At 44.5% G+C, this 22,039-nt stretch overlaps 1 protein-coding gene across 1 annotated transcript in view; it reads left to right on the top strand.

The window, feature by feature from the left end:
* Window positions 1-724: 724 nt before the first annotated feature.
* The window catches only part of RARRES1 (retinoic acid receptor responder 1), a 41,170-nt gene continuing 19,855 nt past the window's right edge, over window positions 725-22,039 (top strand). The window contains exon 1 of the mRNA XM_029214125.1: window positions 725-1,157. Within this exon, the coding sequence (XP_029069958.1) occupies window positions 876-1,157 (282 nt within the window). The 5' untranslated portion in view covers window positions 725-875. The remainder of the gene's footprint in view (window positions 1,158-22,039) is intronic.

A 22,039-nucleotide genomic window follows, 5' to 3' on the forward strand; every position in this document is an offset into this window, starting at 1 on the left:
AGAGGTAGGAAAAAGGATGAGGGGAGTGCATCTACCTCCTGGTTCTCCTGGGCTTTCTCTCTGTGGCCTAAAAACAATGGCCATCTCATCCCTTCACTGCCAAGCGACTAAAAAGAGTCGTCAACCCTCACTGCTTCCACTGCCCTACAGCCCAATCCATGCCTCACTTCCCTGGAATCTGGCTTCCACGCCCATCTGTGCCGCACCAGGGTTATCAATGTTTCTAAGTCCACTGGGGCCTCTGGGGCCTTATCTGGCTCTGCCCTGCTGGCCAGGGCAGCCTCCTCTCCAGCCCCAGTTCTCTGGCGACCTGTCCCACTTCCAAGGTCATTGTACTATAAGGACCCCCAACAATGCCGGCTGCGTCCCGCCCCCTTCTCCACCTGTTTCCAATTTTCATCTTCTGGGAAATGAGCTCCAAGCCTTGGAGAACTGAAGCAGGTTTGCTCTGAAACCCTAAGGGCTTCGAAATCACAAAAGCCTCCGGGGAGAGAAACGAGGTCCCCAAGCTGGGTTGGGGGCGCGGGGTGGCGCCAACCCGGCCGCTCTCCCTTGGGGGAGGAGCGTCCACTGCTCCCCTCGTCCCCCTGCCCGCGCGGCCCCAGCGAGATACCCGGGCTCCGCGCCGCGGAGGCGCCGCCGCGTCCGCCGCGTAAGGAGACGGGGCAGCGGGAGCCCAAAGCGTAGTGGGGCGGGGCGGAGGGGCCCAGGGGCTGCGGGAAGCGCCGAGAGGGTGCGGCCGAGCGGGACCCGGACTCCTTCCAGCCGGCCGCCCCGGGGGCGGAGGGGAGGGGCCCGCGCGGCCTTATTGACTCGAGCGCCGGCGCAACCCGCTCGAAGCCCCGACCCGTCGAGCGTCGCGCCAGCTCGCGCCCATGCAGCTCCGCCGGCAACCGCTTCCCGCGCCCCAGCCGGGGGACCCGTACCCCGCCGCCCCGCTGCTCGCGCTGCTCCTGCTGCTCGCCCTCCAGGGGGCGGCGGCGGCGGCGCCCGCGGGGTCTGGGGAGCCCGAGGACTCCGGGTGGCGTCAGGACGCGGAGCTCCCGCGCGGGCTCCTGTCGCAGGCGGCGCGCGCGGCGCTCCACTTCTTCAACTTCCGCGCGAGCTCGCCCAGCGCCCTTCGAGTGCTGGCTGAGGTGCAGGAGGGCCGCGCGTGGGTGAGTACCAGAGCGACACAGTGGGCGCGCGCGGGGACCGGCCGCGAGCCGCGTGGGTGGTGACGCCTGGGGACGCGCGCCTGTGCGCCCGGCGGCGGATCCGCGAGGGAGACTGTGATGCGCCAGGCCCCTGCTGGGATCCCGGCTCGCGCCTTGGCGCCGGGAATTGTTTAGGCGTGGAAAGGCCAGTCAGTGCGCGGAGTCAGTAGAAAGCTGGCTCGTTCTTTCTGGCATTTACGAGGCCATAAAGATTTTTTACAGGGCAGCTCCCATACCTGGGAAAGAGGTGCATGGGGAAACTGAGGAACAGGCCCAAAAGGCAAGGCTTGATGTTTTCTGCGACTACCCAGAGTTGGTTGCTATGGGGTGGTCACGGAGCATTAGTTCAGGGCGGAATTTCCAAAATCTAAGCCAGTTTCCAGGCCGAACCGCTGACGTTCCCTGGTTAATTGCAGGCCATCTTGCAAGGGCTTCAGGAGAGTATTGCAATTTACGCGTTGGCCTGGGCAAGAACCTTCGTAATCCTGGCGTCTGCTTTAATCTAATGGGAGTGAGTGAACCAGGGCTGTTTTCTTTGTGAACGGAGTGAATAAGAACGTGGCAGCTCGTTCGGTTGCTGATTTCAAGGCACTGGCTGTAGGTACCATTTTGTGCCTGTGGAGCTACGTTGCTTTCTTCATCAAGTAGAAGATTACGAAAGTTACAGAACTACACTTAGCCTGTCCCAAAAGTGACGATGCTTTTTCCAGTAATCCTCCAATATTCCACGAAGCCTGTAGACTCAGCCTTAAGGAATCTAGAGTTTAGTAAATAGTGTAAATAGAATTTTAAAGAGTGGCTGTAGGATTTTTCTTTAAGACTGTTCTAGACGTGGTGTTAAGGGTGTGAGAAAGCCATTTGGAAGTTCGGCCTTGGTTCTTTAAAGACTTAACCCTACACCCAGCTTGTCTAGATTTATTGAATGGTGAAATAAAATTTTTCCTAAAAAAAGGCAACCTGTGCTTGTCACCTGTTCTAACAGATCTTGCTGTGTCAGGGAGGAAAAAGTTCAGTTTACCAGCCCAACAGAGAAGTGAGGGAACAGAGCTTGAGAACTTTCTATCAAAGTAAGGGAGTCGCCACCTCCCAGAGCCCAAAGAGGGGCCCCCCTGAATATTTCCTCCCTGGTTATCAGTGGCAAGGATTCCCTACAGAAAACCAAGCTCAGATTTCTAAAGTGCACCAGGAATTTTTCAGGTCCTAGGAATTTTTTTTTCTTCCAAGACCATAAAAATAATTAAATAATAAAATAATTTGCATTTTCATGCATTTAGTTAACCTCTTATTGAAAAAATAAAATACTTAGCACTTTTCATAAAATAAACTAAATCCAAGTGAGTTAAGAAAAACTTCCTGTGTTATCCACAGAGAGCTCAGTTACTGTTTTTGTCTGTAATAATATAATCCTGAATTTCAAAGGGATCTCCTTTTTTGGCCTAAAAAAGCTGGGAGGGATAATCAATAAATTAGAGGCAGGTATGCATGAGAGGGATGAGGAGTTAAGAAGTAGAAGAATCCAGGACATTGACCCTAAGAAAAGGTACCTTCCTCGATCATCTGGTTTACCTTTACATTTTCCTCCCAAAGTGATTATAAATGTTTTAACATCAAGGAGCCAAGGAAGAGAACTTAGTGATTTTCAGGGTCAAGACTCTAGAGACTAAAGTGGTTTCAGTTTCTCCCTGGAATTCAGTGAAATTGCTTGATTGATTGAAACTGCTTGAATGAGGAGAACAGGCACCACCTGCAAGGAGCCTTCAATGCAAGGAATTTCTGCTTCAATTACAAGAGCAGTCATAGCATTGACAAGAGGTGGAAAATGATAGATCCTCAAAACTCTTTATCCAATCAGTGCATTATTAGAGTGAGCACTGAGTTGCTGGACAATATCTGTCATTACTCTAGGACTGACCCGGGGTTAGCAGGTGGCTGGGTGGGCGAGAGAAGTGTAGCTGATAGCATCCTTCTCCATCCTCAGGGTCAGTGCATCCCTTTGTATTACAGATGAGAGGCTGGGACCAAGTCAGGGTTTTTCAAACTAATGGCACACTATTGGGTTATGAAATTTATATAGTGGTTGCAGTTTTTTGTTTGTTTTGTTTTAAATGAAATAGTTTGGAATACAAACTGTTTAGAGTGCATTGCAGAAGACAGGGTAAGTAGTGCCTCAAAATGTTGCAAACATATATGTATGAACTGGGTCATTATGAAGCATGCAGTTCTTGCTATGTGTTTCAGCTGAAAAAATTTTGAAAGCCAGTGAACCAAATGATTCTTAAGACCTCTTAACAGCTCTGAAATTCCTTGATTCTAAGTGATTTTTCGGTTCTGCCACAAACCCTCATTTTAGGAACACCGTTGCCCTCTAGTGGTAAAATGTAGTAATAGCTGTGGTAGTAAATGCAAGGAAGTATTGAGAAGAAATCAGAGCTAGCTAGCGAGCTTGCGAGCATTGTTTTGTTTAGTTTACTAATTGTAAGGAGAGATCACAGACCATGACTTGTGTTCCCTCATTGCCCTTGTCTGATGACATCTCTTTCCTGACCATACACTACCTTTCCACGACCAGGAGGCTCCTATTTTTCTGATGCCTTAGGACCCAGAGCATGGAGGGGTGGTGTTGAGAGCTCCTATGCTACCCAGGGTATCCTAGATCAGCCCTGCTCCCGACGATGTGGGGCTGTCTCTTACACTGAGACAACTATCCTCTGGCCAATCGTAAGTCCTACGACAACTGCCCCTGCCCCAAGCAGCCAGTGAGAGGCCAGCCCTTCCCTGGCATTTAGAGAGACTGGTGAGATCTTTGTGTGCACAAACTTCAAGAGAAAGGCAACCCATTTGAAATCAGCCCTTGCTTAGGGATTGCTCACAAGGACCAGGCCAGGACCAGTAGTTGGAAACATATCAATAATTGAAACAATTGACCAAAGGTGGGGCAGGAGGGAGTTACGCCCAAACCTTAACTGCTTCAATTTAAATTAAAATCAGTAAATATAAAACTATCATCTATCTTCTTGTGTAGGGCAAAGGCCATTAATTGGCACTCCTTGCAGTCTTTCTAGCGAGAAGACACACCCATAATGGGCATCTGTGATTTCCATTTTTGTTTCCTTACAGTGGAGGGAGCACTTGCAAAGAATACAGTTCACGATCCTCTCCTTTCACTTTTTTTTTGACTTTTCTTGCCTAACTATGACTCACCCATACGAAATTTACCAGCAAGAGTTTTAGAGACTTGATTTCATCAATTCTTTCTACTGCATTTAACTTGGATTTTGTGGACATGACATCTTTTTTTGGTGCCCCCTCTTCACCAGAACATTTAATTATGCAGCTAGGTAATGAGTACACCTGGCATAGGTAAGTTTGGGAGCAAAACAGCTGACCTCTGGTGAGAATCGGGCCGCCCCAGCGCAGGTGGGCTGGGCTGCTGCCCCCCCCCGCCCCCGCGCGCCCGGTGTGTCTGAAGGCGGAACAGAGCCGGTCTGATGAGCCACAAGGCAGCTGGGTGAGCGCCTAGTCTACTAAGAAAAAGCTTCTTCTTTTATCCCTTTTCAATCTATGAAGCACTTTAATGCAGCACAATTCATCTAATTACTGCTCTCCTTGAAGGCTTCTCTCCATTAATGTCAATAATTTAGAGGTGATGGTTCACAAGAATAGGAAAGCAATACATCAAGCCGACCATAGAAATGAAAACTGGAGACTGAAGAAGGCCGCAATGAATATGGAGGGGAAAGATAAGTGATAAAACCCTTAAGTGAAAGAATCTCTGCTTTCACGCTAGCAAGGCTCCTACATGCTTTTACAGCCCTCATGAAAGAACAGTAGCGGGTGGCTGTCGGCAGGATGCAGGTGGCTCTCCTCAGCGCCCTCTGCCGTGAGGATGAAACATAACAATCCTGAAAGCACAGAACCGAGGCCCGCGCCCGCCCTCCTTTCCGGGCACTGCCACTGATGAATTGGCACAGGTGCCCCCAATGGCTCCGCTCACCTCCCACCGCGGCGCCCACCTGATCTTCAGGCTCTGATTGTAGAGTCTGGGTCCAGCATGGGGTGGGAAAGGCCACTGGCCCTGAGGGTATACTTAGGCCTTGGCCTTCCTGGCGCATGTCCCTCAGTCGCTCAAGCCAGCTGGACGTGGATGAGCTAACGCTTTTAACCAGCCTGTAAGAAGTTGTTTTTGAACAGCAAATTTTTTTTTTTTTTTTTTTACCAGCCCACAGCATTTCCACTTGTCTTGCCACACGGGGAGTCATAGCCAAGCGTGCGTGTGATCATGAAACATTAGTAGTGATCCCAAATAAATTAGGCCACCGTTGGTGGGTTGTAAATTTAGCCATCAGGAGTGTGGCTTGGCTGCACACTCTTCCTTGAACGGCCTCAGTGGTTCTGCTGCAGATGGAATGTCAATAGCCCTAGAATGACTAATCTTAATGAGACAAGGAATGTTAAATCCACACACACATACACACACACACATGCACACACACAGTCTCCCAGATCCAACCTGACCCTTGATCTCAATTCATCAGCGTGAATCACCCTAAAGATTTATTCATACTTTCGCAGCCGTGGTATTTATTTGCCTTTGTGACGGCCCCTCAGTTGAAGAGGTTTGCACAGAGCTGGTCCCACAGTAGCCATAGCAGCTCCCCACTCTGGGTTACTGCTTAGGATGGCCCAAGACGCCTCTAGCCAGTAAAGTCGAGTTATGAACGAGTCTTGTACCGTAGCTGTGTACGAGATGTATATGAATCCACAACGGCCCCAAGAGGAGGTGCCAACACAGAACACTATGTAAAGGATCACAGGTAATTTTGTATCTGTATTAGTTTCACTGCTGTAACAAATGACCACAGACTTTGTAGAAAAAAAACAAAACAACTCCCACAAATTTATTCTGTTACAATTCTGGAGGTCAGGAGTCTGAAATAGGTCTCACTGGGCTAAGAGTAAGGTGTTGAAAGGGCTGCATTCTTTCAGAAGATTCTAGGGGAGAATCCATTTCCTTGCCTTTTCCAGCTTCTAAAGGCCGCCCGCACTCCTCCATCTTCACAGCCAGCAGGTAGCACCTCCTGAATATAACATTACTCTCCCTTATAAGGACCCATGTAAGGACACTGGGCCCACCTGGATAATCCAGGATACTCTGTCCAACTCAAGATCCTTAACCTGATCATATTGGCCACATCCCCTTTGCCTTGTAAACATGTTCACAGATTCCAGAGATTAGGATGTGGACATCTCTGGGGGCCATTACCCAGCCTCCCACACCCAGCTTCCGGGTGGCTGCGAGCTCATGCAAGTATTTACCACACTGCCGAACACGTGCCTCTACCCAAGAGGTGGCAGCACTGGCTGATCTCTGCAGCCTTGGTAACCTCCTTACCCCCAAACACGCCCACCCTCCACACCCCGTGTTGGTACCTGACTGTAGGCTGCTTTGTTCTCTTGCCCTGCATGTGTGTCAGCTTCCACAGAGTGGAAGGCCTCCCTTCTCTTTATCGCCACTGTCCTAGCATAGGGACCTGCTAGAGACAAATATGAAATATTAGATGAAAACAAAGGTAGCTGGAAGGGTGCTGGGACCACTGGGCATCAGGAACAGGAGGCTGGGCCAGGCCCCGACCCATTCCCAGCCCTCCTACAGGAGGAGGGAGATCGAATACCTCAAATCTCTTACAACCAGCCTTTTCTAATTTTCTGAGCCCCACCTTGGGCTAGAGGGGAAGCGAAGGGGAACACTGCCTCTGGCCACTTCTACCCTGGCTCCTTTGGAAGAAGGGTCAAGAACTCGTACTCAGAGTTGGCCACACAGATTAACACACAGTATTCTGTCTCTTTTTCTCCACTGCTCCTTAGCCTGATGAAGTGTCCAGTGCAAAGATCTCCTTGGACCCCACAGGATGGGGCCTGATCTGGAGGTCATTGACTTTTGTTCCGTAAACTGCAATTGCCTTATCTGGCATTGCCCGAGAGAAGGAAAATGCAATGAGATAATTCCAGGATCTAATATAATACGCTGGTGTTCTCTCTGTCCAGAACATAAGAGCAGCATAGCAATTTTTGTCCACAGATGAGTTGTTTACTTGTCTCCAACTAAGCCTGACTCATGAAACTAACCTTATAAAATGAAGAAGTTTGCTTTTCCCGGAATGGCATGACATTTATGTTTTCTTACCAAATGTGGAGGCTGGAGGGGACATTTAGAAACCCAGTCCGTTAGGCCAGTGAGGCCCACTGTGTGCCCGAGGGGAGATTAGCATCACCATTCGAGCTCTTGACAACTGGTCTGTCCCCACTGCCCACCCCCTCAATGTGGAAACATGAAGTTTAAGGCTGTCATCACCGGCTCTAAGGTCACATGAGGGAACCATGCCTAGGAACCAGTGGCAGAGAGAAAAAAACAAGAGACAGGCTTCCCCCAAAGCACAGGGTTTTCTGTTTCCTTTTTTTTTTTTCGCTGCGGGGCATATGGGATCTTAGTTCCCCAACCAGGGGTCAAACCCACACCCCTTGCAGTGGAAGCGCAGAGTCCTAACCACTGGACTGCCAGGGACTTCCCAAGGGTTTTCTTTCTGTAGATGAGCTTTGGGCAGAATCTTATCTTTGGAGACTCCCAGAGTCGCGGCGTTTTCGTGACCCCTGTGGCATCCGACAGCAAGGTTTCTCTGGGTACCGTCCCTGCTCTTACATTTGCCCTAGGTTTTTGTTGTATTTTTTGAGTGCGTTTAAAGGGGGTGTTAGGTTTTTAAAATGGGCTTTTAGAATAATAAATACCTATTCTCCATCCCTTATCAAGCCAGTACTCACACCCAGTATTTCAATGACTTAACTTTAAACAAGCAAGCAAATGTTGTATAGTATCTAATATAAAGATAGTTGGACACGTGCTGGAGGAGACATCTCTGATCGACTGACATGAAAACAGAAGCTTTGTGTTTTACAGAAGATAGCTTTGTACTGAAAATGAGACATGGCTTAGTAGAGTTGCTATTGGAACATGTAACTTTTAACTTCCTGGATATAAATGGCATTACACGGCCAAGTCGTTATCCGTGTAGCAGGAAGGAAGGAGTGAATTTTCTTCAAAAATGATTTAAATCCAGACTGCCTTCTCCACATGTTCCTGCTTGAAAAACAGCACATGCTGTGTTGCCACGGAGTTTTACCAGCTGCACCCCCTGAAGCAGAGGGTCAATCTGTCCCATGAACTTCCTAAATCATCATGACCTGATTTGCCAAAAACTCCAGGTGGACCAAACTTTGAGATAACATTCCTCCGTTTCATTTAGTTTCACGATACCCTCAAACCTTTGGAGAGGATTAATTGTCATGTCCTTAATCTCCTGCTCATCTATCTTCTAGTGACAGTCACTGGAGCTACTTGTTACTTCCTGTCCCTCCCTCTGGACTTCAGTGGTTCCACTCAGTGTCTAGAGAGAAGTTCTCAAAGTGTGGTCCCTGGACCAGCAGTAGTAGCATCAGCATCCCCTAGAACTTGTGAAAATGCAGGGTCTCAGGCCCCACTCCAGGTTTACTGAATCAAAACTTGGGGTGGAGCCATCACACTGTGTCTTATTTAGCAAGCCCTCCAGGAGATTCTGTTCCAGCTCAAGTTTGAGACCCATGGCTCTGGAATAAAGTCCCTTAAGGGACCTTCTCTAATCTGGCCCCATCCACTATGGTAACCTCCACTCCAAGTATCCCCGCTATTAACTTGCTCATCTCCCCAGCCTGGCTGCTCACCTGTCTTCCTGAGTGTCCTCGCCCTCTCTCTCCCCAGTTGTCTCCAGCCTAGTCGTCCTGGAGATTGCCCCCTCCTGCGCTGCACTGGCTCAAGCTCCCACTTAAACCCTGCCTGAAAGAGTGCATCCAGGGACTCCTTCCAGAGTCTCAGATCATCGTCACTTCCATACTGTTGTGGATTGTTGTGTCCTCAGAAAAGATACATTGAAGTCCTAACCCCCTGCACCTGTGATTATGACCTTACTTGGAAATAGAGCCTTTGCAAATGTAATCAAGTTAAGATAAGGCTATACTGGGTTAGCATGGGCCCTAAGTCCAGTGACTGATATCCTTATAAGAAGGTCCTGTGAAGATACAGAGAGAAGAATGCCATTTAAAGACAGAGGCAGAGACTGGAGTGATCCAGCTCCAAGCCAAGGAAGGCAAGGATTGACGGCTGCCACCAGAAGCTCGGAAGAGGAAAGGAGGGATTCTATCCAGAGCCTCAGAGGGAGGCCAGCCATGACAACACCTTAATTTTGGACTTTTGGCCTTCAGCAGTGTGAAAGAATCGATTTCTGTTGTGTTAAGGTACCCAGTTTATGGTACTTTGTTATGGCCACCCTAGGAAATGGATACACACTCCACTCCCTGCCTGGTTCTCTCCCTTCCAGAAGGTCTGCGTGGTCTTGTCTATAGGAACTGTGGTTTTAAGCACAGTCCAACTCTCTCAATTCCTCTCTCTCTCCCCCTCCGTCTCTCACACTTCACGCCCGCACACACACTCACACTTCCCACACGCACACCAGGCAGCTTTCTTTCTGCCCTCTCTTAAAGGGATTGACTGGGTCTGTTTGTATGACCTCTGTGCTGTATAAGGGGAGAGCAGGGCTCTGGAGCCAGGCTTCGCTACTTACTGGCTCTGTGACTTTGGACAATTCCTTAACTTTGGGCAAGTGCCTCAGTTTCTTCATCTTTAAAATGGGGATAAGATCAGTATTTACCTCAAAGGACTCTTGTGCTGTGTTAAGTAGTTCCTGGGCACTGTGTTAACCACATGAAGCATGTAGTGAGAGCTCAGTATATATATATAACATATATATTATAGTTTTTATCATGATTCTACCCAGTGGCTAGCAGAATGCTTTATACACAAGTGCTGAATAAATGCTTGACATTGATTAGATAGGGATTTGAGGAACATTTTTTTTTTGACCCCCACCCAAAAAAATCTAGTGAGATGAGTTTTTCCTATGAAGGCGTTCTATGGTACACTTTCTTAAACAAGACTTTAAAAGTGGCCTGTTGCCCTCTGAACTGATTGCAAGGGAAGCCCCCAAACAGAGTGCTGGTCACTCTCCTAAAGAGCCCGTCCTGAGGCAGGGCGGCTGCCTGGGGCTACCCTTCCTCATGGCCTTTGGGGACAAAAACCAAGGAACCTACAAAATCAAGCAAACACACAAAAAAACAGGTTAGAACATAAACCACATCATTGGTGGTCCGTGACTGTAAAGCATTTAGTTCTAGGCCACAGTACGTAAGTCCTCTTTTACACGTAATTAAAAAGAAATGTGTAGCAAAGAGCTACTAATTCATTCCTTCAGGTTATACAGCCATATAGTAGTTTGCTTTGTTTGCCAACTTTTTCTTTACATAAAAAGCTTTATTCCGGAAAAGATTAGAGCAAGATGCTGTGCCCCTGGCTGTGCTTGGACAGGGATGTGAACTTCCTAATCCGTTTGGCATGTGGGCAGTTTGGGCAGCGTGGGGATGGGAGAAGCAGAGCCCCATGATCCGCTCCGTGGGAATACTCCTCACGTCAGGAAAGCCAGACCTGCCTGTCACCTTCCCTGCGACAGCCTAGGGTCTTCAAAAAATGTCTGTGTAGCTTTTCAAAAGATGTCTTTAAGTGAATGGATTAGCTTTGCACCATCTGGCCATCACAACACGTGTTGTCAGCACAGAGGGAGGAACACCTGACCTTGAGAGTTTGGCTTTGGCTCCGTCCCAGGTACGGAGCTTCTAGATTCAAAACCACTCTAGCGGGCAGTTTACCTCACTCTGTAAATCTGATCACACCAACAACATGAGGGACAAAAACACAAGTTTAGGATACGGGGCGGGGACATCCATACCGAGTTACTTCGGACTTAACGTTTTTTAAATAACTTACTATCTTGTTAAAAGCCCATTCATGCACTTGTTGGTTCCAGGTACAAAGCTGAGGGAATAACACCCTCATTACCTTTGCTTCCTGGAGACCCCTCTCTGATGGCTGTTTATTCTCTTTTATCCCCTTTCCCATTGTTGACTGAAAAAAAAAATGCACAACCTAAAAGTTGAGAATTATGATTTATTCGATGAGCTTACTGAGAACTATAGCCCAGGATACAGCCTCTCAGATAGCTCTGAGGAACTACTCCAAAGAGGTAAGGGAGGTGCCAGGATAAGTAGGAGTTTTTGCTGGAAAAAAAACAAAAACGGGCTTCCCTGGTGGCGCAGTGGTTAAGAATCTGCCTGCTAATGCAGGGGACACGGGTTCGAGCCCTGGTCTGGGAAGATCCCACATGCCACAGAGCAACTAGGCCTGTGAGCCACAACTACTGAGCCTGCGTGTCTGGAGCGTGCGCTCCGCAACAAGAGAGGCCGCGATAGAGGCCTGCGAACCGCGATGAAGAGTGGCCCCCGCTTGCCGCAACTAGAGAAAGCCCTCGCACAGAAACAAAGACCCAACACAGCTAAAAATAAATTAATTAATTAATTTTAAAAACCCCCACAAAAACAAAACAACATGTAGTTCAACGTCAAAAGATTACTGCTAATCACAAAAACATCTCAAGCTAGTGATTTTAGTGCTTTTTTGTGTATGGGAAGATGCAAGAGTCTGGGCTTATGTAAATCGTTCCTTTGATAAGCATCTTAAATATTTAGGGCCAGTATCCTGTGTTTCTCCATCCTGAATTCCCCTCAGGGCGCACTTTCGGGGGTTTTAAGCCTGCAACATCCTTTGTTTACTGAAATGGCAGGCGTAGTTCTTTGTCCACAGTGCCTCTTCTTTCTTTGTCCACAGTGCCTCTCCTTGGTCATAAATTTGACCAACATTTGGGAGGCATTTCCTGACCAATTTTGTCCTGTGGCTCTAGGAAAGCTCATTCCTAGATCAGGTGAGGATTCTGTGGATAGGCCACTCAATGTGCTAAGTTTTTTGGATTAGGCCCTGTCGATAATCTAAAATTCTCTGGATTGCCTGTTCTACTAGTCTCTTATGATCCAGGAAATGTTTTCTCTTGTTGCTTCTTCCCATATCTACAGTTGCACTCTTACAATTATTCTATGTAGAGTTATTATGTGATTGATTGCCTCAAGACATTTAGCCATCAGTAGTTTTGTTGGAGGCCTGGTTACACGTTGGGTAATGCAAGAGACAATAATCTCATAAAATAGACAGGATGTAAATAATACACCTGTAATGTTAATAAAGTATGGCAGAGAAAGGCACAAGCCATAAATAACTTGAAAACAACAAGAGAACAAATTAAAACAATGATTAGTATAACTAGTTGTAATCTGGTCTCAATAAGCCACCAAACCCACAGGGGAGCCAGCTGGATAAGCCAAATTCTGGAAGGATCATGTAGAGAGAAAAAGGTAAATGTTTCATCTTTGTTTACAAAGGTCCATTTAATCAGTTTGTTGTAGATCAAAATTAGCGTAAAGAGAAAGATTTTCTGGAAAAAATTAAAAGCCGGTATATTTCAGAAAAAAGTCATAAAATTATAAACCATATTTATCAATTCATTCAGTCCCATGTAATTAATTCCAGTTGATCTGGATGAAGTCATCAGGTTTTCCATTAGGGTTTTGTAACTTATTACTGAGTCCAGTGGTATGATCTAAAAGTTATCAGAAACAAATTTGTCAAAAGTCATTTTTACGAATCCTCTTGAGAATCTTCATTTTATAAAAGCATCAGAGTAAAATAGTGATTGTCTATAAATGACAAAAGACTTAAAATGGCATGGTTAAAGATCTGTTCACAGTGTAACTGACAAGAAACTTGGTTATTTCTGTGTCATATGACATTTTAAGATAACAACTAGAATTATAACTGATAACATTATATCAGGACATATCAGATTTTTAGGAATTCCATATAAGTTTTGGAATATCTATATTAATGACATTTACCCATAAAATAAGAAGGTTTTATCACACTTATTTGACAATGTTTCCCGTGTAATTTAACATGGCAAATAAACCTAATTAGTTTAATATCTCTCCTTGGGATGTTTCAGGGGTCCTTTGAAGCATCCCAAAGTTAGTTGGAAAGTCAAAAGAATCTTAATTAGAATTTGATATTTGGGAAGTTTGTTATAAAAAAAAAAAAGTCAAGTTTTTAAAACACTTGGTCAAATAGGATCATAGGTCACTGTGAAGCAAGTTATTCACTCAACCAAAGTGACAGTAAAAGATTTTTAAGGCAAATAACAGATCATTTAGAAGGCAAAGAAACTCACAATCTGTTACCAAAAGTATTTAGTTCAACATTCCAAGAAAACTCTGTTCTCTTAACACAGAAAACCAAACTCCAGTCCTGCACCAGCCCACCCTGAACAACAAAATTCACTTACCCAATTAAATTCAATCCAAACCCAGCCTGACCATGCATGGAACAACTTTTTCAGAGCTGTCTTTCTACAAACCTTTCACACTTTCTATATCCATTTTAGTTTGTCACTTATTTTTCCGCCCTGAGACAACCAGCTCTAGGACAAAATCTCTCTCTTCCCTTAACAAAATGTACTTCCACTCCTCATACCTTCTTTGCCAAAAACACTCATCCTACTTCCCTTGCATACTAGATCATGTGAACCTGGAATTCATTCTGGCCAGTTTCCTTTATACTTGGAAATATTTAATTTGTAAGTGCTTACTAGTTAATTAAATGGAGCTCTTTTATAAGTTTAATTTTGATAATATTTTCCAGAGGTAGAAACACCTATATGTGTAATGTACACACTGACAAAAACAAACAAAAATAGAGATCTCATAGCTTCACTTTAACACTTAGTTTTGAATCATGTATTACAGTATAAACTTACTAGTTTATAAGTAAGTTGGAATAAGTCAAATTTATTTTCTCAGATGACCAAGACTTTACTATTGATATTTGTGGAAAAGACTTCTAAGATTTGTATTTGTTCGTGATAATCCCCTAAGGAAGCTGTGAATTAGATTTTGAGCGAGGGAGCCTTTCCAATGGTTTGAGTTTTAAAAGGCCATTTTTTCCCTTTTTTTTTTTTTTTACTTGTATCAGGTTTTACCTGATTAAGCGGATTAGGCTCAGTCTCAGGTCATTGTAGCTTATCTACATTTCTGATTTGTAGAGATTTGAAAAACAGACAGTTGCTTTTAATTCCCCAGAGAACAGATCTGCTGCCTAAATTATACTAGAAGATTGATTTGTCCAAAAACATTTTCTTTAAGTTGCTTTTTTTGTATCAGTGAGAAGATTTCCAACTAAACTGAAATTCAAGAGTTCTATGTCCTAGAATTTTAAGCTTTTATTTATCATGCTTTCAAAAGTTTGCATAAGGGATTCAACAAAGGCCCTCCTTCTAGAGTGCACAGGTTAAACCTAGAGCAAGAATCTCCATTATTGTTTGTATTGGCCCCTGAATATTAGCACTCAGTTTTTATTTCATATTGTGTGGTCTCAGGTAACCCTGTTGGTTTCTTTTAGTATGTTTAACTAATATTGTCTGAGGGGCAGATTTATATGCCCTGTCTTATACCAGGAAGGGGGAGACATAGTGTCTGTCTTACAGTATAATTAGGGAAAAGAGATGCCACCTTATAAAGCCCATTTAAACATACCAATTCATGTAAGCTTTCATCTCAATTCTATCAACTTTTATACCTTTAGCTTTAGTTTCCTTTAGGACCCCATCAATAAGTCTTGGTCTTACAAGGAGTCTTAGATGCTTTTCCTTTTTTTAATCTCCCAATCATTTAATCTATTTTTGTATAAAAGGCTCTGGGGTCCCCAGTGAAGGGCTGAGCTGAGGGATTCAGGCCCTTTTGTCAATCTATTAACTTGATTAATTGGCCTAACTGTCGCCCCAAGCAATTGCTGGTCAGGTATCTCAATGTAATTCCGCCCCCGCCCCCCAGCCTTTATATATATAACTGGGGTAAATAAAGCAGACTTGTTTGGGGCCTTTTATGTTGGGGACCAATAGGGGTCCCTTTAACCTACCCAACCTTAGGTAGTGTTGTATCAAAACCTTTTGTTTTAATCCCATTAACATCTGTTTTATTTATCCCATTTCTTAATAACCATCTAAAGATTTTTATCCTTTTGGAAGGAGTCCCTTTAAAACTTCCACCTTGCTGGGAAGAAGTCTCTAGACTTTCCCCTCAGTTTTTTCTCCCTGCCTCCCCATTAACCTAATTTACATTAGTTAACCTAATGTTTTTATTAGGATTTGTTAGACCCACTGAGGGGAAGCAAAGGCCACAAATAAGACTTCCCAAACTGTTTTTTTGTTTGTTTTAAACTAAGGGAGTGGGACTTCCCTAGTGGCACAGTGGTTAAGAATCTGCCTGCCAATGCAGGGGATATGGGTTCGATCCCTGGTCCAGGAAGATCCCGCGTGCCGCGGAGCAGCTAAGCCCGTGTGCCACAACTACTGAGCCCGCTCTCTAGAGCCTGCAAGCCACAGCTACAGAGCCTGCAAGCCACAACTACTGAGCCCACGTGCCACAACTACTGAAGCCTGAAGGCTCTAGGGCCTGCGTGCCGCAACTACTGAGCCAACATGCTGCAACTACTGAAGCCCGCGTGCCTAGAGCCTGTGCTCTGCAACAACAGAAGGCACTGCAATGAGAAGCCTGCGCACCTCAACGAAGAGGAGCCCCCGCTCACCACTAGAGAAAGCCCACGTGCAGCAATGAAGACCCAATGCAGCCAAAAATTAAAAATAAATTAAAAGAAATTAAACTAAAGGGATTCTTTTGATTAGCCATTTTATATATACATATACCTATACATCTCCACCTTCTGATTTGTTTTTTTTATAGGTGCCAATAAACTATATAATAAGAGCTCTCTAAAAATTTACCAATTTTGAATTTCTCCAATTTAAATGATCCATCATCTGGCCATTAACAAGATATATCTTAATAGTGACTCAAACTAGGAAGATGAAAGAGGCATCCCCACAAGAGAGTGCAAAGCCTACACAAGATACAGAAAGTTTACTCATGGGAATCCCCTGGCAGTCCAGTGGTTGGGACTTGGCTCCTTCACTGCAGCGGCCCGGGTTCAATTCCTGGTCAGGGAACTAAGATGACGCAAGCTGTGCAGTGCAGCCAAAGAAACAAGAAAACTTTACTCCCCAAGATAGTCAAAGAAGGTAAAGACCTTTGTTGCACAGGTTAAGATGACAAAGCCCCTGAGAGTTGGTACAGCCAGACAAAATGACTTCTCAGAATCCCAGCCTATTCCACCGACTGCCAAATGTGCGCCATATGTGTACTTTCCGGTCATATGGTAGTTCTATTTTTAGTTTTCTAAGGAACCTCCATACTGTTCTCCACAGTGGCTGTATCAATTTACATTCCCACCAACAGTGCAAAGAGGGTTCCCTGTTCTCCACACCCTCTCCAGCATTTGTTGTTTGTAGATTTTTTGATGATGCCATGCTGACCGGTGTAAGGTGATACTTCATTGTAGTTTTGGTTTGCATTTCTCTAATAATTAATGATGTTGAGCTCTTTTCATGTGTTTGTTGGCCATCTGTATGTCTTATTTGGAGAGATGTCTATTTAGGTCTTCTCATTTTTTGATTGGGTTGTTTGTGTTTTTTTGATATTGAGCTGCATGAGCTGTTTGTATATTTTGGAGATTAATCCCTTGTCAGTGGCTTCATTTGCAAATATTTTCTCCCATTCTGAGGGTTTTCTTTTCGTTTTGTTTATGGTTTCCTTTGGTGTGCAAAAGCTTTTAGGTTTAATTAGGTCCCATATATTTATTTTTGTTTTTATTTTCATTACTCTAGGAGGTGGGTCCAAAAAGATCTTGCTGTAATTTATGTCATAGAGTGTTCTGCCTATGTTTTCCTCTAAGAGTTTTAGAGTGTCTGGCCTTACATTTAGGCCTTTAATCCATTTTGAGTTTATTTTTCTGTATGGTGTTAGGGAGTGTTCTAATTTCATTTTTTTACATGTAGCTGTCCAGTTTTCCCAGCACCACTTATTGAAGAGGCTGTCTTTTCTCCATTGTATATTTTTGCCTCCTTTGTCATAGATTAGGTGACCATAGGTGTGTGGGTATATCTCTGGGTTTTCTATCCTGTTCCATTGGTCTATATTTCTCTTTTTGTGCCAGTACCATACTGTCTTGATTACTGGAGTTTTGTAGTATACTCTGAAGTCAGGGAGCCTGATTCCTCCAGTTCCATTTTTCTTTCTCAAGATTGCTTTGGCTATTTGGGGTCCTTTGTGTTTCCATACAAATTGTAAAATTTTTTGTTCTAATTCTGTGAAAAATGGCCTTGGTGATTTGATAGGGATTGCATTGAATCTGTAGATTGCTTTGGGTAGCATAGTCATTTTCACAATATTGATTCTTCCAATCCAAGAACATGGTATATCTCTCCATCTGTTTGTGTCATCTTTGATTTCTTTCATCAGTATCTTAGTTTTCTGCATACAGGTGTTTTGCCTCCTTAGGTAGGTTTATTCCTAGGTATTTTATTCTTTTTGTTACAATGGTAAATGAGATTGTTTCCTTTATTTCTTGATGATCACAAGAGATTTCTGTGTATTAGTTTTGTATCCTGCAACTTTACCAAATTCATTGATTAGCTCTAGTAGTTTTATGGTGGCATCTTTAGGATTTTCTATGTATAGTATCATGTCATCTGCAAACAGTGACAGTTTTTTTTGTTTTTTTTTTTTGTTGCAGTACATGGGCCTCTCACTGCTGTGGCCTCTCCCGTTGCGGAGCACAGGCTCCGGACGCGCAGTCTCAGCGGCCATGGCTCACGGGCCCAGCCGCTCCACGGCATGTGGGATCTTCCCGGACCGGGGGCACGAACCCGTGTCCCCTGCGTCAGTAGGCAGACTCTCAACCACTGCACCACCAGGGAAGCCCAACAGTGACAGTTTTAGTTCTTCCTTTCCAATTTGTATTCCTTTCATTTCTTTTTCTTCTCTGATTGCCATGGCTAGGACTTCCAAAACTATGTTGAATAATATTGGTGAGAGTGGACATCCTTGTCTTGTTCCTGATCTTAGAGGAAATGCTTTCAGTTTTTCACCATTGAGAATGATGTTTGCTGTGGGTTTGTCGTATATGACCTTTATTATGTTGAGGTAGGTTCCCTCTGTGCCCACTTTCTGGAGAGTTTTTATCATAAATGGGTGTTGAATTTTGTCAAAAGCTTTTTTCTGCATTTATTGAGATGATCATATGGTTTTTATTCTTCAATTTGTTAATATGGTGTATCCCATTGATTTGTGTATACTGAAGAATCCTTGCATCCCTGGGATAAATCCCACTTGATCATGCTGTATGATCCTTTTAATGTGTTGTTGGATTCTGTTTGCTAGTATTTTGTTGAGGATTTTTGCATCTATGTTTATCAGTGATATTGGTCTGTAATTTTCTTTTTTTGTGATATCTTTGGTTTTGGTATCAGGGTGATGGTGGCCTTGTAGAAAGGGCTTGGGAGTGTTCCTCCCTCTACAGTTTTTTGAAGAGTTTGAGAAGGATAGGTGTTAGCTCTTCTCTAAATGTTTGATAGAATTCGCCTGTGTAGCCACCATCTGGTCCTGGACTTTTGTTTGTTGGAAGATTTTTTTTTTTTTTTTTTTTTTCAGTATGCGGGCCTCTCACTGTTGTGGCCTCTCCCGTTGCGGAGCACAGGCTCCGGACGCGCAGGCTCAGCAGCCATGGCTCACGGGCCCAGCCGCTCCACGGCATGTGGGATCTTCCCAGACCGGGGCGTGAACCCGTGTCCCCTGCATCGGCAGGCGGACTCTCAACCACTGCACCACCAGGGAAGCCCTGTTGGAAGATTTTTAATCACACTTTCCATTTCATTACTTGTGACTGGTCTGTTCATATTTTCTGTTTCTTCCTGGTTCAGTCTTGGAAGGTTGTACTGTTCTAAGAATTTGTCCATTTCTTCCAGGTTGTCCATCTTTTGGCATATAGTTGCTTGTAGTCTCTTATGATCCTTTGTGTTTCTGTGGTGTCAGTTATAACTTCTCCTTTCTCATTTCTAATTTTATTGATTTGAGTCCTCTCGCTTTTTTTCTTGATGAGTCTGGCTAAAGGTTTATCAATATTGATTATCTTCTCAAAGAACCAGCTTTTAGTTTCATTGATCTTTACTGTTGTTTTCTTCGTTTCTATTTCACTTACTTGTGCTGTGATCTTTATGATGTCTTTCCTTCTACTAATTTTGGGTTTTGTTTGTTCTTCTTTCTCTAGTTGCTTTAGGTGTAAGGTTAGGTTGTTTATTTGAGATTTTTCTTGTTTCTTCAGGTGAGATTTTATTGCTATAAACTTCCCTCTTAGAACTGCTTTTGCTGCAGCCCATAGGTTTTGGGTCATAGGTTTTCGTTGTCATTTGTCTCTAGGTATTTTTTTTTTTTTTTCGGTACGCGGGCCTCTCACTGTTGTGGCCTCTCCCGTTGCGGAGCACAGGCTCAGCGGCCATGGCTCGCGGGCCCAGTTGTTCTGCGGCATGTGGGATCTTCCCAGACCAGGGCACGAACCCGTGTCCCCTGCATCCGCAGGCGGACTCTCAACCACTGCGCCACCAGGGAAGCCCCTTTCTAGGTGTTTTTTGATTTCCTCTTTGATTTCTTCAGTGATCCATTGGTTATTTAGTATCATACTGTTTAGTCTCCATGTGTTTGTGTTTTTTACAGTTTTTTTTCCTGTAATTGACTTCTAATCTCATAGCGTTGTGTTCAGAAAAGATGCTTGTTATGATTTCAATTTTCTTAAATTTACCAAGGCTTGATTTGTGCCCCAACATGTGATCTATCCTGGAGAATGTTCCGTGTGCACTTGAGAAGAAAGTGTATTCTGTTGTTTTTGGATGGAATGTGGTATAAATATCAATTAAATCAATTAAGTCTGGTCTAATGTGTCATTTAAGGCTTGTGTTTCCTTATTGATTTTTTGTCTGGATGATTTGTCCATTGGTGTAAGTGGAGTGTTAAAGTCTCCCACTATTTTTGTGTTACTATCAATTTCTCCTTTTATGGCTGTTAGCATTTGCCTTATGTATTGAGGTTCTCTTATGTTGGGTGCATAAATGTTTACAATTGCTGTATCTTCTTGGATTGATCCCTTGATCATTATGACCTCCCTTATCTCTTGTAATAGTCTTTATTTTAAATTCTATTTTATCTGATGAGTATTGTTACTCCAGCTTTCTTTTATTTATTTTTAACATTTTTATTGGAGTATAATTGCTTTACAATGGTGTGTTAGTTTCTGCTTTATAACAAAGTGAATCAGTTATACATATACATATGTTCCCATATCTCTTCTCTCTTGCGTCTCCCTCCCTCCCACCCTCCCTATCCCACCCCTCTAGGTGGTCACAAAGCACCGAGCTGATCTCCCCGTGCTATGCGGCTGCTTCCCACTAGCTATCTATTTTACGTTTGGTAGTGTATATATGTCCATGCCACTCTCTCACTTTGTCACAGCTCACCCTTCCCCCTCCCCATATCCTCAGGTCCATTCTCTAGTAGGTCTGTGTCTTTATTCCCATCTTACCCCTAGGTTCTTCATGACATTTTTTTTTTTCTCTTAGATTCCATATATGTGTTAGCCTATGGTATTTGTCTTTCTCTTTCTGACTTACTTCACTCTGTATGACAGACTCTGGGTCCATCCACCTCACTACAAATAACTCAATTTCGTTTCTTTTTATGGCTGAGTAATATTCCATTGTATATATGTGCCACATCTTCTTTATCCATCCAGGTTTTTTTTTGATTTCCATTTGCATGGAATATTTTTTTTTCCATCCCCTCACTTTCAGTCTGTATTCAAGTTAATGAGTTTCGTGCTTTTCTATGCACGGGAAGATGCAGGAGTCTCGGCTCACTGAAATCATTCCTTTGATATGCATCTTAACTATCTAGGGCCAGTATCCTGTTTTTCTCCATCCTGAATTCCCCTCAGGGTTGCACTGTAGGGGCTTTATGGCTGCAGTATCCTGTGTTTACTGACATGGCAGGTGACATTCTTTGTCCACACCTTCATTCCATTGCCCTCCCATGGCAGCCACTTTGAAAAGGGCTGTTGTATATTCTTCTGTCTGTAAGTGCTCTTATAAAAGATATTGTTGGTGTGTGTGCAGATTTTTATTTAAAACATTTTTGTAAGTGCTATTTTGCCATGCGTTTGTTGCTTCTGTTTGCACTCCCAGCCTTGAGGATCTCTGTTTGTTGCTGTATGTATGGCTAGTTGGCTACCTCTCCCTGCTGCACAGCAACCCCATTTTACCTGCCCACCCCCAAGGGACGCACACCAGATTGCCTCCCACTTCCCACCACACAGATGATGCCTCAAGGAACATTCTCCCACGAGTCCCCTGTAACAGCATCACAGTTTCTCTGGGATACATACCCAGCAGTAGGTTGTTGGATCATAAGGTATGTGCAGTCTTGATTTGACCAAGTCAGCCAGACTGCCTTCCAGCTAGACTGCACCAAGCTACCTCCCCCCAGCCAGGTGGCAGGAAGGGGGACCCCTTCCAGGGCAGTCGGCTCTTGTTCAACACTTGGAAACGAACTGTCGAGGAGACACCCGTGCTGACGAAGCAAGAGACTTTATTGGGAAGGGATGCCTGGGCAGAGAGCAGCAGGGTAAGGGAGCCCAGGAGAACTGCTCCGCCACGTGGCTCGCAGTCTCAGGTTTTACGGTGATGGGGTTAGTTTCTGGGTTGTCTCTGGCCAATCGTTCTGACTCAGGGTCCTTCCTGGTGGCACGCACATTGCTCAGCCAAGATGGATTCCAGCGAGAAGGATTCTGGGAGGTTGGTAGGACATGTGGACTGGCATCTCCTCGCTCC

The sequence above is a fragment of the Monodon monoceros genome, unplaced genomic scaffold (assembly GCF_005190385.1).
Source record: "Monodon monoceros isolate NGI ecotype Baffin Bay Population unplaced genomic scaffold, NGI_Narwhal_1 Super_Scaffold_11, whole genome shotgun sequence".
Classification (NCBI taxonomy): Eukaryota; Metazoa; Chordata; class Mammalia; order Artiodactyla; family Monodontidae; genus Monodon; species Monodon monoceros.